Below are 16,062 nucleotides of genomic sequence, written 5' to 3' on the forward strand. Positions count from 1 at the left end.
GTTATCTCTACTAATGGTACCGACATCATGTTGTCTCTCCTAATGGTACCAACATCATGTTGTCTCTCCTAATGGTACCAACATCATGTTGTCTCTCCTAATGGTACCAACATCATGTTGTCTCTACTAATGGTACCAACATCATGTTGTCTCTCCTAATGGTACCGACATCATGTTGTCTCTCCTAATGGTACCAACATCATGTTATCTCTCCTAATGGTACCAACATCATGTTATCTCTCCTAATGGTACCGACATCATGTTATCTCTCCTAATGGTACCGACATCATGTTGTCTCTCCTAATGGTACCAACATCATGTTATCTCTCCTAATGGTACCAACATCATGTTATCTCTCCTAATGGTACCGACATCATGTTATCTCTCCTAATGGTACCGACATCATGTTGTCTCTCCTAATGGTACCAACATCACTTTTTTAATTTATTTTTTTCTCAAATTTTATTTTCTCACATTTTTTCCCACAGATTACCACAGTAATCAGATCTAACAGACCACAGTAATCAGATCTAACAGACCACAGTAATCAGATCTAACAGACCACAGTAATCAGATCTAACAGACCTGTGGGTGACATTCGTACAGCAGCATGCAGTTGCTGCATTCTGATTGGCTACCTGTGGGTGACACTAATATAGCAGCATGCGGTTGCTGCATTCTGATTGGCTATCTGTGGGTGACACTCGTACAGCAGCATGCGGTTGCTGCATTCTGATTGGCTACCTGTGGGTGACACTCGTACAGCAGCATGCGGTTGATGCATTCTGATTCGCTGCCACACGGGTGCTCTTCCGTCGCCTTGCAGTTACACCTGGGGATATCCGATAGGTCGGCCGTGATGATTTGCACCTTCCCGATTGGTCGATTCGCCTGAGGGGGAGGGAGGGAGGGAGGGAGGGAGGGAGGTAGGCCACATACACACCTATCAAACACCAAACACAAAAGTTTGGTCAAACCATGTGACTCCCATTGGAAAAGCACCATTGTGGCGTCCATAAAAAACAACAACAACAACAACAACAACAACCAAACATTTAGTTTGATGGTGTTTGATGTGTGTGTATGATGCCTCATGCCACTGTCTGGTACGGAGGTATGGCGGTGACCTCTGACCTTGATGGTCTTGTAGGGAGGCGGCTTCCTGTCGTTCTTCTTGTCTTCCTGAAGTTGTCGGAGTTCCTTCTCGGCCTGGAGCTCCCGGAACCGAACCGCCGCCTCCTCCAATGCTGTCACGCACGCACGTGCACGCACACGCACACGCGCACACACACACGCACACACACACACACACACACACACACACACACACACACACACACACACACACAGGGTTTCTAATGACATTCGCACATCAACCTCTAGTAATGCTGGTTTCATGACCTATACAAGGACCTCTACAGTATATTAACCCATTCAGGCCTGACGTCGAAATTAAACAAAAAAAGTTTTCTAAATCATGACAATTTTCGGAAAGATTTGAGGCACATTTTAACGCTTTTTCAAAAATAGCAGACCTACAAGTTCATAGCGCGCCACTCGGTGGCGCGCTATGAACTTGTAGATCTGCTATTTTTCAATAGCTAAATTATAACAATGTTTAAAACACCAAAACGGGTTCCCGCCCCAAAATGGGTTAATGGTTAATGTGGTTAAACGCTAACGTGACATGGATGCGTTCCAGGTCTCAATGGATTAACACTTTCCCCATGCAGATTCCTAGACGTGACAACGATGAGCACCTTTTTTGTAGACGGCGTCGACGCCCTTGCCCATCTTCTCCTTGCTGTTGGCGTCCACGTCCATATACGGGAAGACGCGCGCCTGGTACGTCCACAGGAAGTCGTTGGAGCCGAAGAAGTGGACGGGAAACTCGCCCACGTCGTGTCTCATCCTGCGGATGTTCTCCGGAACGTCCCTGGGGAGGCTCACTTCAGCAGGCCACCACCTGGGACCAGGGATGTGTTAGAGAGTGTTAGAGACTCACTTCAGCAGGCCACCACCTGGGACAATGTACACTTTACTACCTTCAGCAGGCCACCACCTGGGACAATGTACACTTTACTACCTTCAGCAGGCCACCACCTGGGACAATGTACACTTTACTACCTTCAGCAGGCCACCACCTGGGACAATGTACACTTTACTACCTTCAGCAGGCCACCACCTGGGACAATGTACACTTTACTACCTTCAGCAGGCCACCACCTGGGACAATGTACACTTTACTACCTTCAGCAGGCCACCACCTGGGACAATGTACACTTTACTACCTTCAGCAGGCCACCACCTGAGACCAGGGATGTGTTAGAGAGTAGAAGGGAGTTCCAGCCGCGCCTCTAGCCTATAGCAGGCCAGTCTGGTGCGTCTCAGAGGCCTCTAGCCTATAGCAGGCCAGTCTGGTGCGTCTCAGAGGCCTCTAGCCTATGGCAGGCCAGTCTGGTGCGTCTCAGAGGCCTCTAGCCTATGGCAGGCCAGTCTGGTGCATCTCAGAGGCCTCTAGCCTATAGCAGGTCAGTCTGGTGCGTCTCAGAGGCCTCTAGCCTATAGCAGGCCAGTCTGGTGCGTCTCAGAGGCCTCTAGCCTATAGCAGGCCAGTCTGGTGCATCTCAGAGGCCTCTAGCCTATAGCAGGCCAGTCTGGTGCGTCTCAGAGGCCTCTAGCCTATAGCAGGCCAGTCTGGTGCGTCTCAGAGGCCTCTAGCCTATAGCAGGCCAGTCTGGTGCATCTCAGGAGCAGGACAGATAACATGCGAACAAGAAGGCACTGGAGCAGCTCAGACGATTTAGGCCCTTAGTTTATTATAACAGACTTGCTCCAGTGCCTTCTTGTTCGCATGTATATGTATGTATGTATGATGTATGTATGTATGTATGTATGTATGTATGTATGTATGTATGTATGTATGTATTTGGTTAAAATGGGTAAGGTTTTAAAAAAGGCAAAATGTATGTATGTATGTATGTATGTATGTATGTATGTATGTATGTATGTATGTATGTATGTATGTATGTATGTATGTATGTATGTATGTATGTATATAATTGTAATGTGATGTGATGTATGCACCCTTCCCCCCCTCCCTCTCTGTCAAGACCCCCACCCCAACTCTGCCCCCCCCCCTATCCTTCTTTTTTTCTTCTTTTCTTAATTTTTCTGATGCAAGTAAGCTGAGGGCAGCGCCGACATATGGCTGCAGCTGTGTAGCTCAATTTGTTGTCACCTTCCCCTGTAACTGCAATGAGTGTCTGCACAACCAAGTATTTCACCCACCTTACTTGTAATGTGATGTGACAAATAAACCTGATTCTGATTCTGATGTGTTAGAGAGGGGCAGGGGCTGAAATCCCGTTAAGGGGGCACTTTTGGACACAAATATAGCGAAGATAGCAGATCTACAAGCTCACTGTGTCACAGCTGTGAGTTTGTAGATCGGCTATTTTCGGGGCGCAACCCAGCACTCTTTAGCTAGTGGAGATGCAGGTGTAACGACATGGATTTCTAAACACATTTGTTCAACGCAAAATTCTGTTCACATTCAGGAGACTTCGGAAAAAAGCTATTCTCCTGAACGCTGCCTTCCGGCATGGCATGGAAAGGAGAGGAGGGGCAATTGCATTTCTTTCACCATAGTAAATGCTGCATTCGTGGTCTGGAGAGGGCAGTTGTTTTACAGACGGGTAAAAGGGGCAGGGGCTGAAGCCCCCTTTGATGTCTATCAAAGGGGGCTGTCTGAGACAATGTACACTTTACTAACTTTGGCCTCTGTATTATAACTCGTTTGTCACTATAAAGTCCATAGACTCCAATGCATTGCACTGTATCGTCCCACTTTGACCCCACAGGACGTCCTTACATGGGCGTACTGACCTGTATCGTCCCACTTTGACCCCACATGATGCCCTTACATGGGTCTACTGACCTGTATCGTCCCACTTTGACCCCACAGGATCCCCTTACATGGGCCTACTGACCTGTATCGTCCCACTTTGACCCCACAGGATGCCCTTACATGGGCCTACTGACCTGTATCGTCCCACTTTGACCCCACAGGACGTCCTTACATGGGCGTACTGACCTGTATCGTCCCACTTTGACCCCACCGGACGTCCTTACATGGGCGTACTGACCTGTATCGTCCCACTTTGACCCACAGGACGTCCTTACATGGGCGTACTGACCTGTATCGTCCCACTTTGACCACACAGGACGTCCTTACATGGGCGTACTGACCTGTATCGTCCCACTTTGACCACACAGGACGTCCTTACATGGGCGTACTGACCTGTATCGTCCCACTTTGACCCAGAGCATGTCTTTGAAGTGCGGCTTCTTGCCGGCCCGGCAGTCGTTGCAGAACCAGCTTCCTTTGGGCATGTCGATCTTCAGGCACTCCCGATGGAAGGCCGCGGGACACGACTCGCAGCACAGGAGGCTGCCCCCTGCAGCACGGGAGGAACAGCGGCACATATTTATGCAGTGGCGGAAAAAAGTAAACTACATTTACTGTGTACTGTACTGTACTGTACTGTGCTGTACTGTACTGTACTGTACTGTACTGTACTGTACTGTACTGTACTGTACTGTACTGTACTGTACTGTACTGTACTGTGCTGTGCTGTGCTGTACTGTACTGTACTGTACTGTACTGTACTGTACTGTACTGTACTGTACTGTGCTGTGCTGTACTGTACTGTGCTGTGCTGTGCTGTGCTGTATTGTGCTGTACTGTATTGTGCTGTGCTGTACTGTACTGTACTGTGCTGTACTGTGCTGTGCTGTGCTGTGCTGTGCTGTACTGTACTGTGCTGTACTGTGCTGTGCTGTGCTGTGCTGTGCTGTGCTGTACTGTGCTGTGCTGTACTGTGCTGTGCTGTACTGTGCTGTGCTGTACTGTACTGTGCTGTGCTGTGCTGTATTGTGCTGTACTGTATTGTGCTGTACTGTACTGTGCTGTGCTGTGCTGTGCTGTGCTGTGCTGTGCTGTACTGTTTCACTCATTTTCAATATTGAACTATATGGCATCAACCCATTCTGGACGGGAAATCCCTTTTGGTGTTTTAAGCATTATATGTTATACTTTAGCTATTTTAATAACAGATCTAAATATAGGTATTTTTAGAAAACTGTCAGGATACCTTCGGTGCAGATGAAGCACCAGCTGACGTTGACGTGCTCGTGGTTCTTGACGCCCCGGCGGGGGGTGAAGTGGTTCGGACACAACATGCTGTTACTGGACAGAACCAGGCAGCCGGCGGCCAGGCAGGCCTCTGTGGGGTGGTAGGCTACGGGACAGCGCACGCAGCGCAGGAGACCACCTACACACACACACACACACACACACACACACACACACACACACACACACACACACACACACACACACACACACACACACACACACAGTAAGAACCAGGCACCCCTCTGTGGGGTGGTAGGCTACGGGACAGCGCACGCAACGCAGGAGACCACCTACGCACACGCACGCACGCATGCATGCACGCACACATACACAGTACACACACATTTGAAATGTTCATTTGTGTCCGCAGCATCTGAAGTACAGGAATAAACCTTGTACAAAGGACAGAGACACTGCCAGTGCAGTCAGACAATAGGAGAACAGACAGTTACAAAGTGGAGGCAAAACATTGTTACAGCATAGTTGACATACTTGTCTCTTATACAGATACAAATCATGGATAAAGGAATTGAGCGGCTTCCTATAACGGCTGATGCTGAGCAGTTGTTGGTTAGTTAGGGTTATTTATTTGTTCCGTACCTCTGGCCGTGGCGGGGTGGGCGGGGCTGTGTATGAAGCAGCTCAGACAGACGTGCAGAGAGCAGCGGAACCCTCTCTGCAGGGGGAGGGTCGGGGCGTGTTTGGCGACGCACTCTCCGTGGTAGAACTTCCCGCAGACGGGAACCACGCAGCGCCTCACCTCGTCGCCGCGCTTCCTGCACACGAAACACGTGTGCACGCCTGGAACCCAAGACATTATGGACATTAACCCATTCAGGCCTGACGTCGAAATTAAAAAAAAAAAGTTTTCTAAATCATGACAATTTTCGGAAAAAGATTTGAGGCACATTTTAACGATTTTTCAAAAATAGCAGACCTACAAGTTCATAGCGCGCCACTCGGTGGCGCGCTATGAGCTTGTAGATCTGCTATTTTTCAATAGCTAAATTATAACATAATGTTTAAAACGCTAACGTGACATGGATGCGTTCCAGGTCTCAATGGATTAACGTACATCTGCAACCCAAGAACCGTAGATCAGAGGTGGGCAACTTTGACGATGGAGAGGGGCCAATATATTTCCACCCTCACTCCAGAGAGGGGGCATAGGCGGATTTATACCATTGGGCTAGGGTGGGCTGCAGCCCGGGGGGGGGGGGGGGCCTCTAAAAATAAATAAATAAATAAAGTATCGCAATCCAATTCAAGTGAGATGTATGTTTAGTTATTGCATATTATTTAGTATTATGGTTAAAACATTGAGAGCTTCTGCTCTGCTGTCTGCGCTGCAGACAGTGACGCTGTGTTGTGGGGTAGCTGTGGAAACCCCTGCCAATGTCCACTAGTTGTCTGTCTGTCTGTCTGCCTGCCTTTCTCTTTTGGGGGGGCTGGGTACCCCAAAATTACAGCAAAATTAAAACAAAATACGCCATTTTTTGCACCGCACAGCCCAGGGGGGCCCTGAAAATTTGTCTAGCCCGGGGGCCCTTGGGAGGGTAAATCCGGCCCTGCAGAGGGGCCACACAGTGCATATTAATGTCGTAGCAAAAATAGCCGATCTACAAGCTCAAAACGCGTCGCACTGCGACACGTTTTGAGCTTGTAGATCGGCTATTTGAATTGAAAACCTGAATATTTTTTTGCTATTTTTAGAATTGGAATCCTGAAAAGTAACCTTTTTATTGAATTTCAAATGCATTTAGTTATAGTTATGTTAACTTTATGAACTATTATCATAACTACACTGGACACAAAAAGACAATAACATTTTAATACTAAGTCATTAAGTACTAGTCATTTAATACTGGTCATGAAGTAATTCAGCTGTTTGGAATTGTAACAGCTGAAATCAATACTATATCAGTATTCTGATATTTCACATGCGGGCCGCATTAAGTGAAGGTGGGGGGCCGCATGTGGCCCCCGGGGCCGCCAGTTGCCCACCCCTGCCACAGATGGACATTACTGGAAATACCTGATTTGCATTCGGGACAGATGAACTTGTCTTTGGGAGCCTCAGCCAATGAGATGCAGGACAGATGGAACGCTCCACAACACTGGCCCTCGCAGAGCAGCAACTCACCCGACCGCTCACACACCTGCAGGGAATACAACCCACAACCTTCAATTAGGGCAGTGGCGTGCACAGATAGACACTAGGGGGTGCTAGAGCAATGTGCCCTTTCACATACTGTACAGTATGTGGACCATGGTAACATTGATCAATTCTTGATAAAAAAGCTTCTAATATATTATTTAGGCCCCACAATCTCTAAATCTCACACTATTAAGGCAACCGGCCGGTTCCACGCGCTGCACAAAGTGCCCTTTTTTCCACTTGAGCACCTGCCCCTCTAAATGTCTGTGCACGCCACTGAATTAGGGAATAGAACCCACAGCCTGCAGGGAATAGAACCCACAACTTTCAATAGAACCAACTTCCTTTTAAGTGCACGCTCGCAAATTAACTTTGGCTGTAAGTGGCATCAAACAAAACAATAAACAAATGAACAAGCTTCAAGCGCTGTTGGGTAACTGTTTCCCACACAGGTCGCGGATACATTTTTATGGGTCCCCTTGGTTTCCGTAGACAACGCCCTGGTAATGTCTGTCCCAACAGCCAGGAACCTTGGTGTTGTCCTGGACAGTCAGCTCCCGTTCAAAACTCACATCACAGCTGTCACTCGATCCTGTAGGTTCACACTCTATAACATACGACGAATTAGACCGTTCCTCACCCAGGAATCAGCCCAGCTCCTAATCCAGACAACAGTCTTGTCAAAACTCGACTATTGTAACTCCCTCCTTACTGGGCTACCGGCATGTGCACTGAAGCCTCTCCAACTGATCCAAAATGCCGCAGCTCGCTTGGTCTTCAACCAGCCAAAATTCTCACATGTCTCCCCCCTGCTCCGCTCCCTCCACTGGCTCCCGGTCGCTGCCCGCACAGAATACAAAACTCTGATGCTGGCATTCAAAGCAACCAAAGGTATGGCGCCCCCATATCTTGCAAGTATGATTGAACCCTACAAACCCTCCCGCGCACTCAGATTAGCCAACGCAGGGAAGCTGGAAGTACCCTCACTAAAAACGCCGGGACAACGCTCCCTTCTGGCTCCAAAACTGTGGAATGCACTTCCCGTTGCAGTCAGAACTGCAGCATCACTCCCAATCTTCCGCCGTAGTCTGAAAACCCACCTTTTCAGACTCCATCATGGCCCATAGCACTTACCCTACCCCTTTAGATAGCATTTCTGTAGACTTAGATATCATTTGATACAGACTTATAGCATGTTATGTAGACAGCACTATAATTGCATTGTATGTAGTCATAGCACATCATAGTACATATGTATAGCATAGTATAGTATATATGTATAGTTTATATGTATAGTTTCATTATATAGATATTCCACTGTTACGTTCTTAGCTTACGGTACGCATGTTTCATGATAAATGCTTTTTTATGTGATGTATTCCCATGCTTTTTTGTTCTTGCTTAATGTAAATCGCTCTGGATTAAGAGCGTCTGCTAAATGCCTAAATTGCAAATTGTTTCTGTTTCCTACATTTGGTTTTTTAATTCATCATTATTTCAAAAACAACAAATAATTTGAGAACAAGTAGTGGAAAATAGCCGATCTACAAGCTCACAACGTGGCGCGAAGCGGCACGTTGTGAGCTTGTAGATCGGCTATTTTCATGAACGATGAAACTCGAGGCCGGTCCAGACCTGACAGACGCTCTCCTTCATGGAGGCGGGGCCTCCTCGGTCTCCGATGACCGTCCTGATTGGTTGCAGCGAGTCGTCACTCAGGAATGACTCCTCCCCCTTCAGACACGAGAAGCTGTTGTCCAAGACGAGCTGAGGAACGCACAGTTTCATTTATTTCTATTTATAGTACAAAATCTCGACCAAGGGGTCTCTGTTAGGGATGGAGCTCGTTAAGTTTTATTGATAATGAGCACCTTATCGATCAGGCTTATCGAGACGGGTTCTTATCGAGCATTTTCTATTATTTTGTGTAAAGACGGGAGACGATACATTCTGAACAGAACCAGTATCTTTTACTAGAGCCTTCAAATACAGTACGTTTCTAACAGACATGAAGGCAATTGACATTTTTACCAATACAATAATATTAAAGAAACTGGTTAATATGTGTACAGTCACTTTAAAAGTGTCATTTTGTCAGTCAATCAATCAATACACTTTAGACATGTTTGTGCCAGCATGGATGATTCAATTTTTTTATGCTCGATAACCCAAAGCCCAAATGTTATTGATAACAGGTACTCAATAAGCTTGTTATCAGATTTGTTTGGGTATCGGTTATCGAGCTCCATCCCTAGTCTCTGTGCACTTTACAGCAGCAATACATAAAGAAACAAATCAAAGACACAAAACATATCAATAAAAAACATAGTAAAACATAGTAAAACATAGTAAAACATGGTAAAACATGGTAAAACATGGTAAAATGTGGTAAAATGTGCACAGCTATGGATCATATAGAATAAAACCGTATAGTGCATAGAGAAAAGATATGTTTTTAGCCTTGATTTAACCCATTCTGGGCGGGAACCGCTTTTGGTGTTTAAAGCATTATATTACACTTCGCTATTGAAAAATAGCAGATCTACAAGCTCATATGAACTTAATGGGGGTCTGCGGGCTGATTAGTATCAATTTGGGGGTCCTTGACGTCAACAAGTTTGTGAACCACTGGTATAAAAATAAAATACATTACAGTAAATGTGATGAAATGTGTAACGTAAGGATGTCTGACCTCTGACTCCTCCCTCTCCTCCAGAGCCCTGCTCTCCTGCGTGGGAGACCCCGCCTGCTGCAGGACAGGTGAGGTGGAGCCCCCTAGGGGAGCGGAGGACACTGCAGCCTGGGCTTCATCATCTGGGGTGTGGGGGGGGGGGGGGGGGGGGGACAGCTGGGTTAGTGGTGTCTGGTGCATGCGTGTGTGCGTACGTGCGTGTGTGCGTGCGTGTGTGCGTGATAGAGTTATTGATTAAGCACATTAGCAATATGACCACAGCATTGCTGTTCCGTCAGTCGAACATTCTCGCCAAAATATTAGATCTAGAAGCTCACAGCACAACGTTACAGCAAGGGTCGTGTCACTATGGTCCGGCCCAGTTTACAACACCGCCACACATATCCAGCCGGTCGCGGTACTTGCGCAAGTAATGAGACAATTAATGAGACAATTACTCACATTGTAACATCACTCTGACAGCAGCATAGATACACACTAACACTAACAGTTGGTCTGGAAATAAAACAGATTGAGACTGACCTGAATCTACATTAAGATCCGCTGTCAGGATCTTCAGCGGCCTCACCTGGAAGACAAAGGAACTGTCAAACACACGCACGCGTGCACGCGCAAGTAACGCACGCACGCACGCACGCACGCACACACGCACGCACGCACGCACGCACGCACGCACGCACGCATGCACGCACACACACACACACACTGTACCTTCTTCTTCTTTGGTCCTGAAGCCTCCATACAATATTCTAGAATCTTCTGCGTAGGCTTCCTCTTCCGTTTCCTCTTCCTGTCCAGGAGGGAAGCACTTCCTGGAATCACACCCGTGTGAAGTGAGGGGCGCTCTTATCATCGTACATCATGACCCCAGTTCCCAGTGCCAGCATACGCGTTCACTTTAAAAGACGCAGTTATCCCCCCCCACACACACACTCGCTACACCCACTCTAGTATCATTGGAACACGCACACACTCTTTACCTTTCGTCAGAAGCGTTTACCTGGCGGCAGCGTCGCGGTACAAAGGCACAAATTAAAACCCAAAATGTGGATGGCAGAAAGTCCACCAAGGACAGCAATCCTAGAATCCGATTTATGGAGGCTTGAAAATCCTCCTTTCAACTGGTTTGCACTGTGAATATATTTTCAATCCCATAGTTGGAACGGTGGGGCGTTGCCATAGGAACCAGACCAATGTTAAAAGCTTCCGTAGGCCTCAACCATTATATAGACGGAGTATACGTATATATACGGACCGGGGATATGACGCCACCTAGTGGTGGGGTACGTATATATACGTACGTCTGTCTCTCCATACAAAAATAAAAAAAAGGCGAAACGTCACAAAAAAACATAAAATATATATAAATCTCACCGTTGTTGATGAGGCCTTCAGTGGGCTCGACATCAGGGGGAGGAGTCAGAGTGTCAATGGAAGGCACCGGTGCATCTTGGGAAGTCGAGTTTTCCGTTTGGCGTATTTGTAGTTCAGAGTAGGTGATTTCCTCCGGGGGCGGAGTCTGAGTCTCAGGAATTGGGTTCGAGGGGGCGTGGCCACGGGCATCCTTGTCCAGTAGAGATTCCTCTGCTTTATTGTTGTTGGGGGGAGTGGCCTGAGAGAACCAATGAGAGAGAGTTTTACTGTAAGACAAATTATTTTACTCTTGTCTTAACCCATTTAGACCTGATGCCGATTCAAAAGAAATGGCTTCTTATAATCCTGACAGTTTTCTGAAAAAACAACATTCCTAAATTATATCAGTGGTTTTCAAACTATTTCATGTCAAGGACCCCCAGAAATTATATATTTGGCCGTGGACCCCCATCTGAAAATATGTTGTTCCAGGGACCCCCCAGAAGCAAGGATTTGAGTTAAAAACGTTCACTCCGAAAGAATATATATAGTCCACCATATTTCACCACATTTTCACAATTTTTCAAAAATAGCAGATCTACAAACTCATAGCGCGGCACTCGGTACCCTCACATGTTCTCCCCGTGTCCCCTAGGCCTAGGGCCGTGGTTCTCAAACGTTTTCATGTCAAGGACCCCTGGGGGTCCCCGGACCCCACTTTAGGAACCGTGGCCCTAGGGTAGGTAGTTAGTTAGGTACCCTAACAAAAAACATGCAGCCTCCCCCTGGTCAGCCAGGGCGTCTGATGGAGGGGAAAGGAACTAGTTGGAATAACGTTTTCCTTCCACGCGCTACGTCCTACCAGGGAACCCCCCTATTATTGAGTGGTGCAAACCACTCCAATAACCAGCTTTGTCTGTACCCGTGTACCTGTACGTGTACCCGTGTACCTGTACCTGTGTACCAGGTGTGTACCTGTACGTGGGGCCATGTACAGGTGAGCATGGTTGCTATGGTTAAGGTGGCCTTACACTAGCCGATTTTTTTCAATATGAAATCTGATAGCACCACACACTACAGGATAATCGGAGCGGGGCAGAGCAAATATCAAACATTCTTGATGTTGATCGGGCCGATCCCGATCGCGCTTTGAGCGGCCCCGAGCAGATCGATTGAGTCGGGCACCCCCCGAGCGTCAAAAAATGCCCGATTATCGGCTAGTGTAAGGCCACCTTCAGTGTGTGATGTCACTGCACCACTCAGTTCACACGGGTGTGATTTTTATTATTACAAGTAAGATGCGTGAACGCAGTCTGACACACACACACACACACACACACACACACACACACACCTTTTCTTTCTTTTTTTAGTTTTCTTCTTCTTTAAGTTTTCTTTTTTTCTTTTTTTCTTTTTTTCTTTTTTTCTTTTTTTCTTTTTTTCTTTTTTTCTTCTTTTTCTTTTTTTCTTTTTTTTCAGGTTTAAAAAAAATGGTACTGTGTGTGTGCGTGCATGCGGTCGTGCGCGTACGTGCGTGTGTGTGCGTGTGTGTTTTTTTTTGTGTGATACAGCTGCGCCCTCTGGTGGTGGGCGGGTGGTGTCACAGCGTGACACACACACACACACACACACAGACAGACAGACAGACAGTTCTGCCCAGGTTACATAGTAATGGCTCACTGGCGTTCACAATCACTGGCGTTCGCAATTATTATTATTATTCCTCCTACCTGTGTCTTGGCTTTCTTCCTGGGGTTGAAGATTTGCTCGTATTCTTCAGTCCATTCTATCAGTCTCTTGCTGGGCTTCCTGATGCGTTTGTTTGCTGTAAACAAAGACATACGAGGCGGTTATTTATCTTAAAATGATGATTAAAAACAAAGACATACGAGGCGGTTATTTATCTTAAAATGATGATTAAAAACAAAGACGTACGAGGCGTTTATTTATCTTAAAATGATGATTAAAAACAAAGACGTACGAGGCGTTTATTTATCTTAAAATGATGATTAAAAACAAAGACGTACGAGGCGGTTATTTATCTTAAAATGATGATTAAAAACAAAGACATAAAAGGCGTTTATTTATCTTAAAATTATGATTAAAAACAAAGACGTACGAGGCGGTTATTTATTTTATAATGATGATTAAAAACAAAGACATAAAAGGCGTTCATTTATCTTAAAATGATTAAAAATAACGCAGCTCTTCAATGGTTCATTTGGCTCCTATTTCCCAACTAACAGTACTTTATATTGTCTGGAGACCCCCTGAAACCCCCCAAAAGGACCCCACTCTGAGAAACACTTCATAATGAAGTATTTAGGACACCCCAGATTGTTTCTAGAGCCTGGAGTAGAAGATAATCCCAGCTCTTCAAGCAGGTACATGTGTCTCCTGTCACAGGGCTAATGGTGTATTTTATCGTATGGTATTTTATTTTATGTTGTATATTATGTAATCTGCCTTGTAAGGATCTGGGGTGTATCAGTTAGTTTAGTATTCACTTGATCATTGTTTGCCCAAACTGTCATGTCGGTTTATTGTCATTGTCTATGTAACCTGTAAAAAGTGTCCTGTAAGTCCATATGGGCTGGGCTTCTTCGGCAGCATGACACTTAAATAAAGAATCAATCAATCAAACCACTTATTTAAGTCATTATAGAAGGATCATTACCCCTAGAAGCCTCCTGGCTCCCTGCAGCGGCCTCCGTTGAGCTGTGGCTGCTGCTCTGGGTCTTTGGCTGAGGAGACGGGATGCTCTCAGGAGCCAGCGTCCTCTCCAAAGGCACGATGTTCAGTCCTTTCTCCTGTAATCTACTGACGCTCTGCTCCTTCACCCTCAGCCCCGCATCACTGCCTCCACTCTGGGCCCTCAGTGTGGCATTAGTCTCTCCACCCTGGGCCCTCAGTGTGGCATTAGTCCCTCCACCCTGGGCTCTCAGTGTGGCATTAGTCTCTCCACCCTGGGCCCTCAGTGTGGCATTAGTCTCTCCACCCTGGGCCCTCAGTGTGGCATTAGTCCCTCCACCCTGGGCTCTCAGTGTGGCATTAGTCTCTCCACCGGAGTTCACAGCGTCCACACCCAGGACGCCAGGCCCCGGCCTGGATGAACAGACAGCGTCCAGACCCAGGACGCCAGGCCCTGGCCTGGACGAACAGACAGCGTCCACACCCAGGACGCCAGGCCCCGGCCTGGACGAACAGACAGCGTCCACACCCAGGATGCCAGGCCCTGGCCTGGAGGAGCGACAAGGCACTCTGCTGCTTCTACTGGGCCTCCTTCTGGCGGACGACGTGCCACTCTTTCTGCGCCGGGCGGCTGCTCGTTTAGAAGGCCGACTTCTGCCGGCATCAGCGTGCGGCGGCGCGAGTTCAGCCCGAGGAGCCGTCCGCTGCTCAGAGGTGTCCCGCGGGGCGTCTTCACGGAGACAGCCACTGCCGGCGAGGCCTTGGTGTTGATCCAGAGCCGTGGATGTCTTCTCCATCGGGGGGGAGGGCATGAACGAAGGCTCCTCCTTGACGTGGGCGCTCGGAGGACCGATCTCCAACTCCAGCGGAGCGCCCTCTCGCTCCCTGGTGTCGTGGACATCCTTGAGGAGCATCAGGACGGTGCTGAACCTGTAGCCGGCGTCCGGTCTGAACGACAGCGGCTTCCCGTCGCTCTCGTCCGTCACGGACTGGAAGGAGACCTCCTCCTCCTCCTCCAGGTTTTTGAAGGCGCTCAAGAAAGAAAAGGGCGACCGGGGGGGAGAGGAGGACGAGGAAGACGGTTCAGAGGGACGGGTTTCCTTCTTGGCCGAGGCTCTGGCAGTCAGCGGGACGAAGTCCATGGGCGGCGTCGGGGATATCGGCAGGTCCTCATCCTCGCTCTTGATCACCGAGTCATTGGAATCAGAGAACACGGACGAACACGGAGGTGCCTCACAGCCAGATGTTTTGGTTTCCCGTGGACAAGGTGGCGTGTTTGCTAGTTTGATTCTCCTCCTCTCCCGCTGAGCCTCCTCCGAGGCCCGAAGGGCGCTGCTCATCAGACGGCTGCTCGCAGGGAGGTGGGGCGGCTGCTCTGGTTCTACAGGGAGGTGGGGCGGCTGCTCTGGTTCTACAGGGAGGTGGGGCGGCTGCTCTGGTTCTACAGGGAGGTGGGGCGGCTGCTCTGGTTCTACAGGGAGGTGGGGAGGCTGCTCTGGTTCTACGACGGTCTTTGATTGCATGTTCGATGTCTTTGACTCGACTGGAGGTTCACTCGACCGATCTGAAACGTTCTTCAACCTGAAGCGTGGAGATGTATTCCACCGATCCAGAACCGCCTTTGCCTCGAGTGGATCTGTGTTTGATTGGTTTAGAATCTCTTTCGTCTCGTGCCGTGCATCTGCATTCGACTCGTCTAGAAGCTGCTGCGATGCATGCGGATCTGCGCGTGACTGATCTAGAACCTTCCCCTCATGTGGATCTACGTTCACCTGATCTGGAACAGTCTGCGACTCGGTCGGATCTCTATTTGATTGGTCTAGAACATTCTCCAACTGCTGTGCGTCTTCATGTGATTGGTCTAGAACCTTCTGTGACTCATGCGAGTCCTTATGTGATTGGTCTAGAACCTTCTGTGACTCATGTGGGTCTTTATTTGACCTATGTAGAACCTTCTTTGTCTTGTGT

The 16,062-nt window shown here is 47.9% G+C and overlaps 1 protein-coding gene across 1 annotated transcript in view; it reads right to left on the reverse strand.

Moving 5' to 3' along the window:
* Positions 1–16,062, reverse strand: part of nsd1b (nuclear receptor binding SET domain protein 1b) — a gene marked incomplete at its 3' end in the record, with an annotated part of 41,328 nt that overhangs the window by 8,570 nt on the left and 16,696 nt on the right. The window contains exons 15-28 of the mRNA XM_079510810.1: positions 14,081–15,605; positions 13,134–13,228; positions 11,425–11,662; positions 10,762–10,862; positions 10,573–10,618; positions 10,051–10,172; positions 8,994–9,125; positions 7,236–7,359; positions 5,801–6,001; positions 5,157–5,336; positions 4,304–4,460; positions 1,761–1,966; positions 1,135–1,247; positions 745–891 (exon numbers count right to left, since the gene is read on the reverse strand). Of these exons, the coding sequence (XP_079366936.1) occupies positions 745–891; positions 1,135–1,247; positions 1,761–1,966; positions 4,304–4,460; positions 5,157–5,336; positions 5,801–6,001; positions 7,236–7,359; positions 8,994–9,125; positions 10,051–10,172; positions 10,573–10,618; positions 10,762–10,862; positions 11,425–11,662; positions 13,134–13,228; positions 14,081–15,605 (3,387 nt within the window). The remainder of the gene's footprint in view (positions 1–744; positions 892–1,134; positions 1,248–1,760; positions 1,967–4,303; positions 4,461–5,156; positions 5,337–5,800; positions 6,002–7,235; positions 7,360–8,993; positions 9,126–10,050; positions 10,173–10,572; positions 10,619–10,761; positions 10,863–11,424; positions 11,663–13,133; positions 13,229–14,080; positions 15,606–16,062) is intronic.

The sequence above is a fragment of the Electrona antarctica genome (genome assembly GCF_951216825.1).
Source record: "Electrona antarctica genome assembly, chromosome: 9".
NCBI lineage: Eukaryota > Metazoa > Chordata > Actinopteri > Myctophiformes > Myctophidae > Electrona > Electrona antarctica.